Source organism: Balaenoptera ricei, chromosome 9, assembly GCF_028023285.1.
Source record: "Balaenoptera ricei isolate mBalRic1 chromosome 9, mBalRic1.hap2, whole genome shotgun sequence".
Taxonomy (NCBI): Eukaryota; Metazoa; Chordata; class Mammalia; order Artiodactyla; family Balaenopteridae; genus Balaenoptera; species Balaenoptera ricei.
The window spans coordinates 34,457,735-34,479,709 of NC_082647.1; the positions used below are offsets into that span (position 1 = coordinate 34,457,735).

Consider the following 21,975-nt stretch of genomic DNA (forward strand, 5'->3'; position numbering starts at 1 on the left):
CTATTGAGATGATCATAGAGTTTCTTTTTCTTTTTTAACGTCATAAAATATATTTATGGGAAATCCAACTTGATTATGGTAAGTTACCTTGTTTATATTCTCTTGAATTCAAATTACTAATAATATTTTGCTTAAGATTTATAGTAATGAATGAAATGGGTCTATAATATTTGTTTTTCATAATGTTTTCATATGGTTTCAGTCTCAATGAATTGGAACGTATTCTCTCTTGTCTCTGTTGTCTGGAAATGTTTGTACAAAATTGAGATGGTATGTTTCTTGAAAATGTGACAGTTTTGCCCATAAAACTGTCTACTCCAGATATTTTCTTGTGTAATATGTTTAAAGCTTGTTTTGATTTCTTCAGTAATCATATGACTATTCAAGACTATTAATTACTTGTGTAGTAAGTTCTACCAAATAATACTTTTCTAGAAATTTATGTATTTTTCCTAAGCAGTCACAGTCATTGGAAAATTATTATAGGTAATCTCTGTTATTATCTTTTTTATTGTGGTAAAACATGTATAACATAAAAATTGCCATTATAAACATTTTAAAGTGTACAATTCAGTGGCATAACATAGATTCACAATCTTGTGCAACCATTACCACTATACATTCCCAGAGCTTTTTCATTCTTCCAAACAGAAACCCTGAACCCATTAAACAATAACTCCCCATTTTCCCTTACCTCCAGCCCTTAGTAACCTCTATTCTCCTTTCTGTCTGTATAAATTTGACTATTCTAGGCACCTCATGTAAGTGGAATCATACAATATTTGTCCTTTTCTATCGGCTTATTTCACTTAGCATAATGTTTTCAAGATTCATACATGTTGTAACATGTATCAGTACTCCATTACCTTTTATGGCTGAATAATATCCCATTATATGCATATACCACGTTTTATTTATCCATTCATCTATTGATGGGCATTTGGATTGTTTCTACCCTTTGGCTCTTTAATGCTTCTATGGACATTGGTGTGCAAATATCTGTTTGAGTATCTGCTTTCAACTCTTACTGGTATATACCTAGAGGTGAGAAGTTGTTGGTCATACGCTAATTATATGTTTAACTTTTGAAGAACTGTCATACTGTTTTCCACAGTGGCTGTATCATTTCACATTCTCAGCGGCAATGCACAAGGGTAACATTTTTTCCATAGCCTCACCAACATGTTTTCCTTTCTTTTAATAATAGTCATCTTAATGAGTGTGAAGTTGTAAAACATTGTGGTATTGATTTATATTTCCCTAATGACTAATGATGTTGAGTATCTTTCAATGTCCTTATTGGTCATTTGTGTATCTTTTTCAGAGAAACGTCTATTCAAGTTCTTTGCTTATTTTTTAAATTGGATTGTTTTTGTTGTTGTTTTTGTGAGTCATAGGAGTTTATTTTATGTAGTCTAGATATTAACCTCTGAACAGATATGTGATTTGCAAGTAATTTCTCCCATTTTGTGAGTTGTCCTTTCACTCTCTTGATAGTGTCCTTTGATGTACAAAAGTTTTAAATTTTGATGAAGTCCAATTTATCTGTTTTGGTTGTGGTTGTTGCCTGTAATTTTGGTATCATATCCAAAAAATCATCACCAAACCCAATATCATGAAGATTTTCCCTCATCTTTTCTTCTAGGAGTGTTATAGCCTTAACTCTTATGTTTAAGTTGTTGATCCATTTTGAGAAACTTTTGTTTATGGTGTAAGAATCCAACCTCACCTAGATAGCATGTGGCTATCTAGTTTCTCAAGATCGTTTGTTGAAAAAACTGTCTTGGTCTTGGCACTCTTGTCAAAAATCGTTTGACCATATATTTGAGGAATAATTTCTGGGCTCTCTATTCCACTCTCTATGTCTGTCTTCATGTCAGTACCACACTGCTTTGATTATTGTTGCTTTGTAGTGAGCTTTGAAATATGGAAATTTGAGTCCTCCAACTTTGTTCTCTTTCAAGATTGTTTTTGCTATTCAGGGTCCCTTGAGATTCCATATGAGTTTTAATATGGGTTTTTCTATTTCTGCAAAAACCACTGTTAGGATTTTAATAGGGTTTGGATTGCATCTGTAGATTGCTCTGGGTAGAACTGTCATCTTAACAATATTAAGTCTTCTCATCAAAAAACATAGGATATCTTTCCATTTATTTATATCTTCTTTAATTTCTTTAAGCAATGTTTTTTAGTTTTCAGTGTCTAAGTCTTTTCCTCCTTGGGTAAATTTATTCCCAAATATTTTATTCTGTTTGATGTTATTGTAAATGGAATTGACTTCTTAATATCCTTTTCAGATTGTTCTTTTTTAGTGTGTAAAGATGCAACATATTTTTGCATGTTGATTTTGTATCCTGCAACTTTGTTGAATTCATTTATTAGCTTTCATACTTGTGTGTGTGTGTGTGTGTATGTGTGTGTGTGTAGCCTCATGATTTTCTACATATAGGATCATATCATCTGTGAACAAAATCATTTTACTTACTCTTTTCCAATTTGGATGACTTTCTTTTCCATGACTAATTGCTCTGGCTAAGACTTCCAACACTATGTTAAAAAGAAGTGGCGAAAGAAAGTGGGTGGTATCCCAGTCTTGTTTGTTCCTGATCCTTGAGGAAAAAAACATAAATCTCAACTTGTACTGTGGTTATATCCTCCTTTCATTTAAGATATCATTTGTTTAGACTTCATTCTTTTTAATCAGTCTTGTAAGAGGCATGCCAAGTTTGTTAACTGAAAAAACAAAACAAAACTTGTCTTTTGCATTGTTTTGTTTTTCACTGATTTATGATCTTATATTACTATCTGTTCTACTTGCTTTGGGTTTATTTGGTTATTTTTCTAACTTCTTGAGAAGTTTACTTAGTTTATCAAATTTCAAATTTTTATCTATTTTTCTCGTATTTAAGGGTATAAATTTCCTTCAAAGCATTACTTTGCCATATTCCAGAAGTTTCTTAATGTGTGTTTTCAGTATCTTTCATTTATTTTTAAATTCCAGTATGATTTGCTCTTTACTCTTGAGTCAGTTAAGAATTTCTAAATATATAGGAAATCAAGGACTCTATGAAATGTTTGAAGTTTTTTTTGGGGGGGGTGGTTTTAGTATTTTTTCTGAGTACATGATCAATATTTATGTACGTTCCATGTGTACTTGGAAAACGGTGTGTTCTCTAATTTGTAGATGTAGAACTATATACATGTATTAGGCCAAGACTTTACTTTTATTGTTCACATCTAGAACATTACTGATTATTTTTGTCTACTTGGCTTTTCAAAAAACAGGGAGAAATGTGTTGAACTCTCCCAATACGTTGATGGATTTATTAATTTTTCCTTGTAGTTACAAACATTTTGTTTCATATTTTGAGGTTATTCTATTAGGTACAAGCCTGCTCATAATTGCTGTACCTTTTTGGATAATTGAATTCTTTATTATTAGACAGTGACTCTCTCTAGCCCTAATTTTTCTAATTTTAAAGCCTATTTTCTCTGATATTAATGTAGATCATTGGTTTCCTATGGTTATAATTTGCTGGACATATCTTTTCCCATCTTTTAACTTTCAATCTTTTGTGTCCTTTTGCAATGTAGCTGTGTCTCTTGTAAGCTATATAGATCTAAATACTGTCTTTTTAACCAAACTGTCAACCTTTTAGCTGAGGAGTTTGACCTGTTTACATTGATTATTCTTATTGATATATTTTCATCTGTTTCTCTCATCTTATTTTATTATTTAACTGAGTCCTATATTTTAATATGTTTTTCTTTAGTACTTTTTTTTTTTTACCACTTTCACATCCATTGGCTTTTTTACTACTCCAATCCAATCATACTGATATTATCTAGACTTTAATACTGAGTTATATGATTATACATTTCATTTTATCTTTGATTTTGATTCCCTTCTTCTTTTTTAAACTACAACCACTTTACCAAGATATTTGATTATTTTTTATGACATATTTTATTATATCATATTTACTTCATCCAAAACTGTTTTCAGTGTTAGTCTTTGAGGGTAAATATTCTTAAGCATTTTATGCCTCTAAGAATATTTTTCATCATGGCCTCATATGTGGATGATATTTGGGCTGGATATAAAACTCTGTATTTTAAGTCCTTTTCTTTAAACATTTGAAAAATACTGATTCACTTTCTTCTTTCATCCATTTTGCTATTGAAAAATTTTATGTTAATCAGATTCTTGTTCCTTTGAGCATAATCTTCTCTTTTTCTCTTTAGGCTTTTCGATCTTTCTCTTTGTCATTGTATACTTTTAAATTTCACTGTAATGTGTCTGAGTGTAGGTTTTTCTTCTTTGATATTCTATAGGCCCTTTGATTTTTAAATCAAAATAAAACAATGATAAAATAAGATGAGATAAAATAAAAGACTTTTTGGTCTTTTATTTAGTGTTAATTCTAGGAAATGCATCTCCATTATTTCTTAAAATTTTTTCTTCCTTCCAGTTTTATTTATTCTTTCTCTCTGAGAGTCCTAATACCTGTCTGTATTGTAGGTTTAATAATTCTATCCTACATAGTAATTAGATTTTCTTTCATATGTTTTGTTTCTTGGTTCTTTTCATCACCCTCCTGAGAGATTACTTTAATTTGGTAATTCCTTTATTTCTTTCTAAGTGTATGCATTATGCTGTTTTTCCATAGTTTTCTTTTGTTCAAGTATTATATTTTCATGGCTCCTATTTCTGCTTCATCACTTCAGCCATTTTATGCTTTCTTGTTATTATTTTATATTATAAATTATTACAAGTTATTTTATATTATAAAGATATTACAAATATCTTTATTTCGTTTAGAATGTACACTAAGTCAATTTTAAAAACTTGGTTTCATGTGATCTTTTACTTTTTATTTCTGAAATTTTTGCTTTTGATGTTATTTCTAACACTCCATATTGTTTAACTTTTAAAATAGTCATTTTTCTCTAACGTTTTGATATATTGACCTGTGAGCTAATTTTCTTTAGGGGATATTGGCTACTCTGAAAGGTAGCGTATGTGTGGAAAGGCCAGTTCTCAGTCCACTTAAGTCTCTATGATCTTAGTAATGAGATGTGACTAAAATCTAGGGTAGAGAATCTTGGACATCAGGAACCACTGCCAATCACTTCTCACTTCAAAGTAACTTCTTAGATCAGGAGTTCACTTTTTTCTGCTGGAAAGAAGAATTGTCTTGATGAGTATGTTTTACCTTGTTGAAAATATTTTATAATAAATTCTGTATTAGATGTCTTTAAAATTTGTGAGTTTATTTCTAATAATAACATTTCCCTATTGTTATGTCAATGATTTTGCTTTTCTGAAAAAGTAACCTGTGTTTTAACCAGAATAATAAATACTTCTTCATAAAATATCTATCCAGTTGCCTACTACTCTATAAAATAAAGCTAAGACTTAGACCTTAAAACCTAAGTAACTTACACCTTTAAAAAAAGTAGTTATAATTTTGCTTTGTAAGCCTTTTCCAATGTCTATGTAATCTTTAAATTTTCACTAACACTGTACCCTTATATCTTTTAATGGAGAAAAGGCTCTTTAGATTATGTGAGATGTATTACATACTTTGAAATTGAAACCAATTGTTTAAAGATATTCAAAAAGTGATTAGCCATTTACATGAAATAGAGTAGTACCTACAGCATAAAATTAAACAGGATATTAATCATTGTGCTTCAGGGCATAAATTAGACAATAACCAAGGTCAGGAGAGGATGTAATATACCCACAGTTAAGCAGGATTAGATTCATTTTCAGAATTCCAGACCCATTTCTAAGGAAAAATGCATTGGGTACAGTCTGATGAGGTAATATGGACCCAGTGAGATGCTATAGTTAGGAATCTATCACTTTATTGTTGCAGTGTATATGTAATATGGCTCCTTTTCTTCTCACACATTTCTGCTATTTGCTACTGCTGCATTGAAATCCATCGGAATTCAAACTGTTCAGAGAAAAGTGCCCTTTTCCTAGTTCTTTCCCCCTTCCTTCTCCCTCACTGCCTGTCTTTTTGTTCAGCATGTCCATTATGTTTCTCAAAGGCACAGTGGATATGTACAGTTCAGGTTGGTGATGCCCCAGCTTATAACCAACAGGGTTTTCAAAAAAGATCTTGGAAACTTTTAAATTTTACCAATATAACTAAATGACTCACATGTTAGGGAAATATCTGCTTTTAGGATTTCTTCCTAATTGTGTTGTACTGATACTAATACTCATCATCTATCCAATTTGGTCAACTTTGTCTCTGTCCCTATTTTTCAGATGAGGAAATTGAGAGGGATTAAATATCCCACTTAAGGCGCTCCCTTCTAAGGTCCAAGAAGCAAAAATACATTTTAAAACAATGAATTTATATAAAATAAAGATGAGGAGTCCAAACAGAATAAATAATGAGAAGAACCAATATATGAAAACATACATCAGAATACCATATGCAATCTATAATGTCCTTATTGATATGCACATACACTTAAATATTAGCCTGATTTCCACTGTATTTTCAATGATTTTTTTCCCTCAGAAATATACAATATTATTATATAGTTTAATAGATTATTATGTCAGAAACTAATTTTGGTCTTTCTTCACATTTATTTTCAGTCTGATTTTATAAGTATTAAAAAATTTCCCTTAGTTTGATTTGGAGTTTTACAAAAAGTGGGAATAAGATGTTAGAGTCTCCATAATAATCTGGTTATAGCTTTGCTTGGTTACTTGTATTATTTTTAGTTCTTTAGGAAAGAAAAAAGATACTGCTTATTCAGCTCTTGGTTGACTTCCCAGAAATGAAATAAAGATACTTAGAATGGAAATATTTTAAACATTCAAATCTTATATTTTAAATGTAGCTTGTTCTGGAATAATGAATATTAACTTGAGTTACGAATATTATTTAAATTTTTTTCTTGGGAGATCAAATCAATAAGCACATTTTAACTAACAAATTGGTATGATTTTAAATTGTGTATAAAGTATCTTAGCTTTCTGAAAAATTGTTCCCAAGAAGCACTTTAAGAATTGCAGTGTTGCTATAATTAGACATACCCTATATCCACTAGAGGCAAAAGCAGTTTTAGACTACTTTTGGTTACCAGCTAGGATATTTATAATAATCTAGAACATTAAGTGTACAGTGAGAAAAGTATGCCTTCCAGGAAGGAAAGAAAGTTTTTCACTTAATTAACAGTGTAGAACACCTCTTGACTGTGAGTTGCTGGTAGCACTGATGGTATTAAGAAGGCTTCCAAAATGTTCAACCATTATACCTAATTTATGATATGCAATGAACTTTCCAGCTTTGCTAATATGTATATTGATTTTTGTCAAAAATGATATTTTTAATCTTTTTCATTTATAACTGGGTAATGTGCTGGATCAAATTCCCATAACTTTGTAAATATTAATCAAAATTTTTCTTCGTGAGTGAACTAATTTCTCCTTTTGCTTAAATACAAACAGCTTTTTTCAACATAGCTTATCCATAAGCATGCCACAATGATTTTACAAAGTTAAGGCATACTCACTTTTGTTTAAAATTAAAATGCTATCTATTACAAATTACTATTAATAAAGTGGTAAATTTAAAATGAACATCTAAATACTTCGTCAATATCCAACGAAGATTTGATTGATCTTTTCTTCCTTTTTCCTCTAAAGCTTTCTGGAAGTATTTTGGATGTGTATAGCGGTGAGCAGGGAATTTCACCAATTAATATGGGCCTTACAAGTGCTTCTTGTCCAAGTAGTCTACCAATGAAAAGAGAAATTACAGGTAACATTGCTTTTATAGTTTTATCCTTTTTAAAAATCAACTACATAAGACATGAGTGACATATATTTCCAAGTTAAAGAGGATTTTAAAAATATTATTAAAATAGTTAGTTAAAATGGGAGACATTTAGAGAGTAAACCCATCTTTTTTTCCTCTATGACAACCAAACGCAAGTTAACATAACTTACAGTTCAATGAATTAATTAATTATTTTAGGAATTGGGTGAATATACACATAACCTCTATTCATATGTATATGACAGTTTGACTAAGTTCTTCACTTAACATACGTTCATTTTGATATTGAATAGATGCAATTTATTAACATGGTTGCAAAAGAACAGATTAATAGATTAAGGAAAATTAGATTTTCCCCTTTTTAGCTTGTTTTATAGATTTCATGATTCACATTTAACTTTGTCACGTGGGTAAAAACCCCTCAGTTTTCAATAGTAAATCTCAAAATTGTTACAACTCAAAGGAATTATAGGGGCACTGTCAAATTCCTCCAATATGTTGATGCGGGAATCAAGAGTCAGAGGAGTTATTTTCCCAAAGTCATACAGCTGATTAGAAGCAGAAGTGGATCAAAATAAGGATTTCATGACTTACAAGACCATTGTTAGTTTCTCCATAAGAATAAAATAAAACTCAGTCGAAATTTCTGTAACAAGTTTTTAGTTTGGAGCTCAAACACTGGTCTTTAAATATTTTTATACAGTTAATATAAACATTTTTAATAAATGCAATATATCCATTCTTGGAGTCTAACCAATAACTCAAAAATATCTATGCATTCAAATTATTTAGACTAAAATTAATGAATGTAGCCTTAACTAAATTTAAATAAATGTATTTCTATTTTAAAACTAGAATAATTCAAAGAACATTGTATTATTGTCTATTGCTGTATAACAAATTACTCAAAATTTAACAGCTTGAAATAATAAACATTTATTATCTCATACAATCCCTATGGTTCGGAAATTCCGGGAGTGACTCGTAAAACTGGTTTCGGCTCAGAGTCTCTCATAAGGTTGCAGTCAAGATGTTGGCCAGAGGTACAGACATTTGCCACTTGACGGGCTAGAGGATGCACTCCCAAGGTGGTTCACTCACAAGTCTTCCAAGTCAGTGCTGCTTGTTGGCAAGTGGCCTTGGTTCTTTACCACGTTGACCTCTCCACAGGGCTGCTCAGGTGTCCACATGACATGACAACTAGCAATTCAAGGGACACCAAAGTGGGAAGCCGAAAACGTCTTTTATGATGTAGTCTGGGAAGCCACACTAATCATTTCCACAAAATTCTATTAGTTTCACGGGTCAGCTTTATTCGAATAGTGTGGAAAGGAGCTAACAAAGGTGTGAATATCATGAGTGAGAGTCATCGTGGGACATATTGGAGACTGACTATCACAAATGCTCACAACTACATAGCACATGAAGTGTCACTTACTGAAAGTATGGAGTTGTCCAATAGAAATATCTGAGAAATGTAGTTAGTTCCAATTCTTGGGATGTAGAAATCATAATTTTTTATAAAAAATTAAGGTTGTAAAAATTTAGGTTGTAATAATTTTGAATAATCTTAAAATTCTGAGAACAATACTAATAAAAATGATTAAGCAGTTTAATATTTTCTGTGTGCTGTACTTATTTTAATCATCACAGTGATTATCAGGTAAGTATTATATCAGTTTTACAGGTAAGAAGCCTGAGACACAGAGAACTTAGGTAACAGTCCACAAGGCTATTAAATGGAGGGCCAGAATACAAATCCAGGTTTTACTGCTCAAAGCCCGTAGGCTTTGTCACTGCCTTCTTACTAAAGAGCACTCTGTTCCAAATTTCTGAATATTTGCAAAATATATATATATATATTTTACCACTTGGAGCAAGAAATATTGTATTTTCGCTAGTATTTCTGAATTATGTTGACTGGAAGGATTGTAAGGTAGAAATAAGTACTGTTTCAATTGTCTTCCTTTCGATCAGAAACTGATACTCGAGCTTTGGCAAAAGAGAGACAAAAAAAGGACAACCACAACCTCAGTGAGTATATTTTCCTTTTTCCGAAACAAAATTAATTAATGCAAGAGGAAATGCAGACGGTTAAAATGTGTGATGTTTTATTGTCGCCCCATAAATATTTTGAGGTCAGATGACCAAAAGTAAGTGTACATGCTCACTGGTAGAGCTATGTTGGGAAATTTAAACAATGTGAACTCTCAGAAAATCTAGACATTTTTATGAAGTTCAGCATCTCAAGTTCTCTCCTTGATCATTCTCTCTCTCTCAGGAAGACTGCATGTGAGCATTGAGTTATGTTTGAACTCAGTTGTGACTCATTGACTCCAAGGTTTAAAGAGATTAAAGTGACTTTAGAAAATGTCCACCATTTAAATAGCAAGAAATGTGACTCCAGGTTCTTATCTTTCTGTGTCAATCTGCTCCTCCCTTCCTAATGATAAGTTATCTGAAAGTATTGCTTATGTTGTACTGCTGAATTCCACTGCTGCTGCCAAAAAAGGGGCCTCTTACGCCTTCCTGGAGGTCAATTTGACTCTGATAATGGGTCACATGAGATGGGTAAATGCATCCAGGGAAGTTGTTGAGGGGCAAGTTGAGCTTTAGAGTGCTTTGTCATGTCTCAAATGCTTAACTGTCTTAAGTGAGCTTGACTAATTGAGTGTGAAGCTTTTTTGTTCTGGGAGCCAAATCAAAAAATGAGAAAAAAATAGAATAGAATAGAATTAAATAAAAACTTTAAAGTTCTAAAACAAACCAGGAATTTCCTTACATGTGGTTAGTTGAAATTGATTCTACATGTACCTGTGAAACCTGCATATATCTGTTCATGAAGCATCTGCCTACGTCACAGAGTAGGTTGACTGTGTGACTGAGGAGAGGGCTGACCTGTGGTTATAACAGTCCTTAGAGTAATTGTGGAGAGGGAAATGATTTGATTCTGATCACTTAGTGGCAGAGCAGATAAGTGTTGGTGCAGTTTATGAGACAAGTAGAACCTGAAAGACAGAGCTAGTTGTTGGCAGAAGGAATTAATACATCAAGGAGCTAAAGGCTTCTCTCTTAGTTTTAAGTCTGCTAACTATTACCTTCCTTGCTCCTTTCTTCTCTCCTCTATGTTTGCGCTTTAAATAACAGGTCATTTAATGTAAAGTATGATAGGTGCCTGGTATGACCATTATCAAAGTGTTTTCTAATTTGGATTCTCTTACTTAGTGATCTTCCTTTTTGGAGATATCAATGTTACAAAAAATTAATATCACATTTTAAATACGAATCTAGTATATCCCTTAACATTTGTGAGGATCATGGCTGGAGGACAAATAAAGTCCCACTTACCAGATGTCTAAATACTTAAAAGCTATAACTCAAGCTAGAAATGCTAAATTAAGTATGTTCTATCCTTCCTAAAGATTGGAAGGCCAGGTGTGAAATAAGAATTCTCAGATCCTTGGAATTCTGAGTAGGAATGTCAGGGTGGGGCAATGCCAGCCTTTAGCCAGCAGCCCATCTCACGTCTCTCTCTACCCCCTAGAGGCCACTTGCATTTCTATGCTGCAAGTGGCCTCAAACACGAGTGGGAACCCTCATCCTGTATATTCAAGTTCTATACATATCTCTGCAAACAGCTGCCCCTTGTCTGCATCATGGGACTAGGGTAAGCACCTTGGTGTCCTGATCCTCCCTCCAGAGGATGGACCTGGGAAGCAGCCTGAACAGGCTCAGGGTGTTTGGGAAGATATTCCTGTTGCAAATTACCCAGAATGTAGTTTAGAAGGGGGATCCCTTTGTCCTGTGGCTGCCTTGCTCAGTGTGGATGGGTATGGTAAGAAAAGGCAAAGGGGGCTCCTCATCAGTAGGGGGTCTGGGAAGAGAGGCCCCTTTTGCTTGGATGTAAGGACAGGAATGAGTGAATATATCAAAAACTTTGTAAAGAGTGAAATCACATGTAGCATGAAATAGTTTAGTAATTTCTTAAAACTTGACTCCTTTACAGACAACTAGTACTGGAGATGAAAACATTGAGGAACCAAACTTCTCATCATAATTAGCCATTAAAAGTTTTACTGGGCACAATCTAAGAAGAGCTGGGTAGGAATTTCTGATATTTTACATAAGGTGCATCTAAATAATAGATTTTGAAAAAACATTATAGGACTAAACCAGTCTCCTATTTTGAGATAAAACTGTGAACATCCTTCCTAGCTGCTCTCCATCTTATATTTAAAAGTCTGTTTTATAATATAGGAGTGAGTATGTGTGAACATAGACTTACTAATAAATTCTCACTGTAAAATATAAATGTATTCCTATCAGCATTATCTTTGTTTATTTTCTTTTCAGTTTTTTATTTGGTGTCAGTTTTTTGAATCACATGCATAGGAAAACAGGATTGGTAAAGAGGGAAAATAAACTCTCCCAAGAATCAATTATATCCTAATTTCAGAGGAATCCCAATGTATTATTTTTGAAGGTCAAGTTCATTCATGGTAAATTGTTTTGTAGAGTAGGTTCACCAAGACAATTGATATTTTTTTCATGACTTTCCTTATTTCCAGTAGCAGATCTTATTTTTGAAGCACGTATGGTTTAATGTTTTTGACATAGTTTTCTTCTTCTTCATGACATTTTACTTCCTTCATTTCCCTAAAATGCTTTAAAAATGTTATCTACTTAAACAATATTATGCATAAGTTGTGGTTCCTGATACTGGGAATATAGAGTACTGGGAATATAGGACTACTCTGTGCTCTATAAGACTGCTCTTAGGTAAGGGTCAATATAGAAAACTCTACTTATTTGTTTATTTGACATTTATTGAACATTTACTAGATGCACAAAATTTCCATAAGCAATGGATGCATAGAAATGCAAACAGAGAAAACAGTCTCTGAATAAAAACCTATATCAGTAGTTCTCAAAGTGTGGTCCCTAGACAAGCAGCATCGGCATCACCTGGGAACTTGCTAGAAATGCAAATTCTTGGGTCCCAACCCAGTCCTACTAAAATCAGAATCTCTAGGTGCGGGGTACAAATTTACTTTAACTATCCCTCCAGGTGTGTCTGATGCATGCCAGAGTTTAAGAATCACTGCTCTATGTATTATTGAAAGTTGTTAAATTAGAAAACTATATTTATAGTCTAATCAGCGTACATTTATTTAGCACCTTTTACATGCCAAGGCCTCTGGAGATACAAAAGAAATGGTCCCTGCCCTCAAAGAGGTCATAGTCTATTTGGGCACACATACCTACCATGTACCAAACTTTGTGTTAGCCTTTCAGTGGAGTGTATGAGAAAGGAGAGTATATAAATACATATATATCTGTATGAGTGAATATTATTGCATTTCAAAGAATGATAAAAATGTTGTTTTTGAGAGAAAATGTTTTAAAATAATTGTGAATAATAGACTCACAATTCTAATATTGTTATTTTTACTTTTAGAATAAAATGTGTTTGAATTTTTTATTTTTGAGAAGTACCCTTTTCACTAAATGAAACTTTTTTGCTCATTGTTTTTCAAAGATTGTTAAGAAAGTTTACAGCTGACCAAAAATGAATTGTACTTTAATGAGAATAATCAATAATATTTCTTTTTTAATAGTTGAAAGAAGAAGAAGGTATAATATTAATTACCGAATCAAGGAGCTTGGCACTCTTATTCCAAAGTCTAATGATCCGTGAGTTCAACAATCATTTCTTAATAATGTTATGGTTTCAATCCCCCCCGCAAAATGGGTGAGAGGGAGAGGGGGAGGGGAGAACCAAAGACTAGGAAACTAAGCAGCTGTGGTAAAGATAAGCCTACTGCTGGTCTCACTTTTTAATATCTATTCAAGGCTGATAGTTATTAAGCATCAACGTTGTTACTAACACTTGTCCTATTGAGCTATAGGAAATAAGTAAATTATTTCTTCTCAGTATTTAGTGGATTTTTCTGTACGGCACCAATATTTGCAAATTTAGTGGTAATACCAAATGCTTTCATGATACTGACTGGCATCCTCAATTTATGATTATAGCACTCCTTCCAATTTAAGATTTATGTGTACATGAAAATTGGAATGTTGAATTTTCAGAGGTTCCAAAATTCTGGCGATATGCAAGCAGAAAAAATAGAATTGTAAAAACAGGCTGATTGATGCCAGTCAATAATCGGTTATTGCAATTAAATTTTCAGCTAGGTTATGGTGTCGTACAGTCACAAAGTCAGTTAAACAAGATGTTTGAGGTTGTAAATTTCAAGAAATAGTTGATAAAACAAAATATCAATTTAGCCTGTTAAGTGTTTCTCTAAAAACATGAAAACATTGTAGCATTAATAATGACTAGAAAAAAATGTTTTGTTCAGACTGAGAACTGGACTCTCCAAATACTGGCAAAAATCCATTATTCAGAAATGATGATGTTTGATAAAGTGGGATCTGTGAAATTTGAAAGTATTCTTTCCCTAAATATAAATGTGCTAATTCACTTGGACAACTCATCCATTTATAATAGAAGGGAATGCCATATTTATTCTTATGGGCATAGTAGATAGTGAAGGCATCTCCAGTAGAATGGCAGAAAGAGCACTGGACAGAAAATCTGAAGAGCTCAATCTTGGTGTAGGTCCTACCAATAATTTTTCAAATCTTTTGAAGTCTCTAAGCATGCAACTCTTTCTGTTAGCAGAAGGAAACATCCATTTTCCAGATAAGACATTTTTTTTTTTAAATTTTATTTATTTATTTATTTATGGCTGTGTTGGGTCTTCATTTCTGTGCAAGGGCTTTCTCTAGTTGCGGCAAGTGGGGGCCACTCTTCATCGCGGTGTGCAGGCCTCTCACTATCGTGGCCTCTCCCGTTGCGGAGCACAGGCTCCAGACGCGCAGGCTCAGCAATTGTGGCTCACGGGCTTAGTCGCTCCGCGGCATGTGGGATCTTCCCAGACCAGGGCTCGAACCCGTGTCCCCTGCATTGGCAGGCAGATTCTCAACCACTGTGCCACCAGGGAAGCCCGGAGATAAGACATTTTTTAACACTTAAAATATAAATGCACATTTATTCACCAAACATTTGATGTAAGACCAAGACCTTTTAGTTTGAATGTGTTTCAATTTTTCTTCCTTACGTAAACTGCACAAAAATGTATAGTCTGTTTCAATTTCTTAAAGATAAAACAAAAACCTAAGTGCCGACCACCTAAATATAGATGGATTTTTTTTAATGTTTGCACTCTAATTTGTTACAGCATATTTTTTAGCAACCTATCTCTACTGACATTTTACTTGAGTTTTTCCAAGGCTTTTAATATACTTTTCCTAAGAACAATAGCTATTTTTATAAATGCTCTTTCTTCTTTTGCATTCGTATTTCATTAGTTAACATACATATAATTTAATTACACTATCACAATAATAAGTACAATGGGCATTCATTTAACAGCCTGTCAGTAAGTACATGTTACCACAAGGATAACAGAAGTACCTGGGTGTCTTAGAAGGTAGCCTAGTGTCTACTTTGTTCTGTCAACAGTCAGTGAGTATCACGAAGGGAATGGAGAACATTAATTAATCCTGAAAGTGATTAGGTAAAGGTCAGTTAAGAGAGCTTCCCTTGTCACTGGTAGAGCTAACCCACAGTGCCAGGCCCAGGTTATATGCAGAAAACAGATGAGACTATAAAATTGGACACTGAAGCCTGACTGAACATCTTTAGATGTCACCATGCCTGTAAAGCACCAATTATATGGCTGGGTTTTTATAAAAATAAAATCAAGTAATATGTATGAGAATACCTTAAAAATTATAAAGCTTGTGTGAGGGATAATTATTACTCTACATTTTTATAGAAGCTTTGGTTGTAAAATGGCTCCTTTCTGGTTCTAATTCATTGTCTAGAACAGGGGATGGAAAATTTATCCTCTAAAGGGCCAGATAGTAATTATTTCAAGCTTTGTGAGCATAAAGTCTCTCACAATTATTCAACTCTGCCATTGTAGCATGAAAGCAGACATAGACAATATGTATATGAAAGAGCACGACTGCATCCAATGAAACTTTATTGACAAAAACAGGATGCAGGCTATAGTTTGTCTACCCCTGATCTAGAATATGGAAAATCAATTTATCACAGAATCACATCTGAAAGGGACCATAATTGGGAAAGCTTCATTTTAAGTGTTCTTAAGGGACTTTCTCTTTGTAGATTTCAGAAAGGGGAAGTATCAATTGTTTTAATTCTATTATATTATATGTAGGCACTGAAAATATCAGAATATTACATATTACACGTTAGAAGGATAGTAATACCTCATGAAACCTTTGTTGCTGTTATATGTACAAAGAGCGCACTGGATCACAACAGAAAACACATTTCTTATGGCAGATGCATTTGAAAAAGTGGGAAAGCCACAGATTTGCAGATACAGCACTGAACTGAGAGAGGAGACCTAGGACTCATCTTCTAAACACCGCATGCTCTTGGGCAAGTAGCAGGAACTCTGAAGCTTTGGTTATAAAAAGGCTCTGAGGACCTTTCCAGCTCATGGCTAGAATAAACTTAGGGCGTGGCTTAGCAAATGAAAGCTAATACCTGGAAGCATATTGAATTCTATGAAGTTGCCATTTTTGTGTATGAAAAACATTCAGAAATTTGTACTTCTTTCTTCTTTGCTGGGTCAAAATAGTATGGTCAGAAGGGAAAAAATATAGTAAAGAGCTATCGTTGAGGTATATATGTTGAGAAAATGAAATGAAGAACACACAGTCTCTTAACTGTCAGTGAAAAATAAAACCAAACAAAACTAGCAAATACAAAAAGTGAAGCATTTCTACAGACGTGTGGTAGTGATTTACTTCATATGTGCTTTTAATTAATCATATTTACAAAAAAATCATATTTGTAGATATAAAAATGCCAACAGAGCATGAATTATTCTAGTTGTGCTATCAAATTATTCTTTTCTTTCTACTTTTTTATATATAAAATTAAGGTTTTTTTGTATTGATTTTTTTATCTTCTACAGTCAGAACTTTCTCCGGCTTTTGTGTAAGAATGGCAGTTGAGGTAGTAAATGATACCTAACAAGACTTTCTAAATCAGAAGTTATAAAATGTTGATCAAAGCAAGAAGAATCAGACCTGTCATGGTGTTTTCTTTCTTTTTTATTTTTTTAATGCTTCTAAGTGGATGTGCACTCCTAAGATGACAACAGATTGTACATTTTCCATAGTTTTGCCTGGCAGCATTCTTACTCCAACTTACATACTTCTGTTACCTGCTTTAGCCCTATATACATTCAAGCTTTTAACTTTCTCAAAGATATAAGTTCTTCAAAGAAAATTATTTTGTAGAAAATGAAAAGCCAGTATCAACATTCACTCCTTAGGTATGTCTTTGTATGTGTTAGTATTTATAGTATAATGTCATATATAATGTTTTTTAATGCCTAACTGCATGAAATTATCTTGGAAGAGAGGTAAACATCTCTTTAATATATTTGGAAAACTTGAAATATTTTAAGAAGAAACCTCATATATTAAAATGGCTTTAAATAGAGTGAACTCTTAAACATTTAGTGAAATGACATCAAGTAGATATTGTAGCAAAACCCCTTGTGTGTTTTCTATCACAATTTTTTTTTTAACATCTTTATTGGAGTATAATTGCTCTACAATGGTGTGTTAGTCTCTGTTTTATAACAAAGTGAATCAGCCATACATATATATATATATCCCCATATCTCCTCCCTCTTGCGTCTCCCTCCCACCCTCCCTATCCCACCCCTCTAGGTGGTCACAAAACACTGAGCTGATCTCCCTGTGCTATGCGGCTGCTTCCCACTAGCTATCTATTTTACATTTGGTAATGTATATATGTCAATGCTACTCTCTCACTTCATCCCGGCTTACCCTTCCCCTCCCAGTGTCCTCAAATCCATTCTCTACGTCTGCGTCTTTATTCCTGTCCTGCCCGAAGTTCTTCAGAACCATTTTTTTTTTTTTAGATTCCATATATATGTGTTAGCATACGGTATTTGTTTTTCTTTTTCTGACTGACTTCATTCTGTATGAGAAAACCATAATTCAAAAAGAGTCATGTACCACAATGTTCATTGCAGCTCTATTTACAGTAGCCAGGACATGGAAGCAACCTAAGTATCCATCAACAGATGAATGGATAAAGAAGATGTGGCACATATATACAATGGAATATTACTCAGCCATAAAAAGAAATGAAATTGAGTTATTTGTAGTGAGGTGGATGGATCTACCACAACTTTGAAGGTTTATTTTAGACCTAAATAAACAGTACCTTAAACTTCAAAGTTGACTAGGGTGATTGTTTTCATCCTATTCCTTCTGTCCTTCAAGTTTTTCTTCCCATGAGAAGAAATAAAACAAAATTAAGGCCTTTAGGCTCCTGTTGCTGCTTAGAGTTTTAACTCAGGAGTTCACTACACTTTTAAGAGACAGATAACTTCTTGGTTTAATGACAAAAGTAGCCTCTTTTCCCTCTACCCTTCCCACCACTAGATAAATCACTGTGCTTGGAAAGATAACAACAGCTGTATGGCCCCAGAGAACTGACAAAGCAGTTTCAAGCTTGAGACAGACGTGGCAATGGTTTGGTGCTTTTCAGTAGAAGATGGCTTATTCCAGCATTCTCACCTAATAAGCATTTTCACCTGTGGTAGAATAATGTATCTTCCTTTAATTTGTTACAGCTAATGGAATTGTCGTCTAACCTGAACTTCCAATGAGGCACATGCCAGTCAGGTTTTTCATAAACTACATTTTCCCACTTCTGAACACTTAATAAATACATATTAAGTTCCATGAATTTCGTGTAGATCACGTAAACCAAAAATACATGCAGTGTAATGTCCTTTAAAATTTTCCCTACAAGTTTACTTTCTGTTGTATTAAAAGAAATCTCATGATTCTAAATGGAAAATTCATCCAAATTTTTCAACAGCTCTGATTAACTTTTAGCAATCAGTTTGGCCCTATTCTCCATACATATTATGAATTGTCAGATAGTATTAAATTTATTGATGTATGTTTTTAGATATTAAACTCAGTAGCCTGTTCTGTAATTCCAGATTTATCATCTCTCCTGTCTAAAAATAAGTTTTAATAAAATATTTTTTCTATGCTACAGTCTGAAGATTATTGGCAATGTTCAACTGTATTTACTTATTGTACACTTACTTAAAAATAGATATCCAGCTTTTAAAAAAAATGTTGATGCTTTTTGTGCAGAAAAATTTGCCTAATGATTCTAGAAAGTTTTGCTCTATTGCATAAAGTGATGTTGCCAAACTCCGATTTGTTTCACAATTACTCAGGATCACCATTCAGGAGGGACTTTATTTTATTTTTTTCCTAGAAGCATAAAAGCAACCTTATAGAAAGTAGGTTAAAAGATTGGTACATTTGAAATGATCTTAAAAAATTTAGGCTTAAGTCCTCAGTAATGTACATTTCCTCATTCATTAATGCAGAAATACCGCACATAGATTTTAATCTCGGAGTTAATAATAAAAGCAATTTTCACTAAAAATATAAAAACTGTAATGGTAGAATCATGATATTGCATTTAGCTCTCCCACAAAAAGTCACTTTATTACTTTCTTTTGACACTTATTTTCATTCTGGGATTAATTTTACTATATAAGGGCTTCTTAACTATTCTATTAAAATTTCTATTCAGAAGCAATAATATCTAAGAGTGAATAATAGTCATGTAAATCATTATTTCATATTAATGTGAAAGATTTTGTAAGTTCTTATGAATTCTGCTGACATGCACAATTGTGAAAAGGTTATCTCTCCTTTCTACAGTGATACGCGCTGGAACAAAGGAACCATTCTAAAAGCATCAGTGGAGTACATCAAGTGGCTACAAAAAGAACAACAGAGAGCTCGAGAATTAGAACACAGACAGAAGAAATTAGAGCAGGCTAACAGGCGCCTTCTACTCCGGATTCAGGTTTTTATAAGAACGTTGCCATGAACCATGTAGCTTACATATGACATCCATCATCAGTTTTATTCATTGGTCTCATTTATTTTTTTCTCATTAACAATTATTTTTTCTTCCCAAGGATAATTTTATTGCCTTTTAGAAGTTCATGAATTAGATTGATTCAATTAGGTTTTGATTAGAAATCTAGGATCAAGTTGGCTTTAAAAATATATAATGAATGATAACTGATTGCAAGATGCAGAAAATAGAACCAATTTTATAAACACACAAATATTATCCCAGTCAAAAAATAATAATAAGCAGAACCTTTGTTTCTCTGGATAATATTGGACATTAAATTCTCCTCTCCCCCTTTTATTTCTATAGTAACATTGCTATGGATTTCATTGCCTTAAGGCATATTTTGCCAGTTTATATTGTCACTCCTCATCTGTTCATGTGACACAAAATCTCAAAATATAGGTTTTCATAAGCCTCAAGATTTTTTCTTTAATATGTGAGCAAGCTTACTGCCAGGTAAAACACTCCTGTTTCCATGAAATGGACCTATAGAGAGAAATTAATCAGAAAGAATGAGTGGAAGATTTCCACTATCTCCAAATAGTTGTACTGTAGCCTGAGCCACTATGGGACCATTATATGTCATGTATTCCTTTAACAAACAATCTGAGTATTTTTTAAAAATCTGAGTATTTTCCTCAGGGTTATTTTTCAGGCATTAGAAATATACCACACTCTGTTATTTGCAAAGAATATTTATAATATGTATTACTCTTCATTTTGAGTGCTTGTTAATATTTTAAATCTATTTGTGGCTTATTCTCTAGAGTTGATTTTACTTTCAAAGTCATTATTTAATTATTCTTGTTTGAAATTGCAGGAACTAGAAATACAGGCTCGTGCTCATGGTCTGCCAACCCTGGCTTCACTTGGCACAGTTGATTTAGGTGCTCACATCACCAAACAACAGGCCCATCTTGAGCAGAATTCAGTAGACTATTGCCAACAATTGGTTCTGTCTCAGGGGACAAGCCCTGAGCTCTGTGATCAAGCTATGGCCTTCTCTGATCCTTTGTCACACTTCACAGATTTATCATTTAGTGCGGCTTTGAAAGAGGAACAAAGATTGGATGACATGCTACTGGATGACACAATATCTCCGTTTGGAACAGATCCTCTGCTATCTGCCACTTCCCCTGCAGTTTCCAAAGAGAGCAGTAGGAGAAGTAGCTTTAGCTCAGATGATGGTGATGAGTTATAAAAAATAAACAGGCTCAATTCATCAACTGGGAATCAATTCTATGCTGGTGCTATGCAATTAAGTTCTGTGTTTCATATATTGCTTTGGCTCAATTTTTCTGAAAGGAATATATTGTTCATGAAAAACTGATTGGTTAGAAACGACAGAATTCACAGGAAGAAGAAGCACAGTGTTGAAGAATTATTAAGAGCAAAAAAGATTTTTTTTCTCTTTGACTACTGAGTCCAAATCTACTTAAATTTTGTTTTCCTGGAAAGAGGCACAACATAAGAAATAGCTCTCTACTGATATTTTAAAAGTAGTGACTTGGTGGTGTACTATTGGAACTAACAGACTGCAAAGAATAAACCTTCTGAAATATACATTTTCTTACTTCCGTCTCCTTCCTATTCAGCTCTGACAACGTTAATTTTCAAGAATCAAGATCGACAGATCTGGTTGTTCATTGCCTTTTTTCCACTGTCTGGGGGATAGTTGTCTAAAGTTCAAGCCTTATAGGGGAACTAATTAAAAGATAGATGATCTACCACTTCTAATTGAAAAGTGAATCTACAATAAACATTAGAATTTTCCACAATAAAATACAGAAAATTTATAAAAACTTAGGATTCTAAAATTAGACTCTAATTCCCTTGGTCAGTTCCATCACGCTAACTCTAAAAGCATCTTTGCATATTTATGGAGACATGCTCAGTTCAGAAAAAGAACACATTGAATACTGTCCTCAAGAATACTGGCTATAATTGTTATCGCTTCACACAAGCATACCCACCGCTCCCCCAAACAGGTACACAATGCAGTTAATACATGTTCTTTTTTCCCCTTCATTCTTCTGATTTTCTAATCAGCATCTGAAATTACACTCCAAATCCTTTTTACTTTATCAAGAAGAGATATTGGATAATCAGTTT

The 21,975-nt window shown here is 33.2% G+C and overlaps 1 protein-coding gene across 6 annotated transcripts in view; it reads left to right on the forward strand.

The window, feature by feature from the left end:
* The window catches only part of TFEC (transcription factor EC), a 650,324-nt gene extending 629,113 nt beyond the window's left edge, over positions 1 to 21,211 (forward strand). For all 6 annotated transcript variants that reach the window (XM_059933558.1, XM_059933562.1, XM_059933557.1 and 3 more), the window contains 5 exons: positions 7,682 to 7,796; positions 9,792 to 9,848; positions 13,433 to 13,508; positions 19,659 to 19,806; positions 20,684 to 21,211. In XM_059933558.1, the coding sequence (XP_059789541.1) occupies positions 7,682 to 7,796; positions 9,792 to 9,848; positions 13,433 to 13,508; positions 19,659 to 19,806; positions 20,684 to 21,064 (777 nt within the window). In that variant the 3' untranslated portion in view covers positions 21,065 to 21,211. The remainder of the gene's footprint in view (positions 1 to 7,681; positions 7,797 to 9,791; positions 9,849 to 13,432; positions 13,509 to 19,658; positions 19,807 to 20,683) is intronic.
* The last annotated feature ends 764 nt before the right edge of the window (positions 21,212 to 21,975 follow it).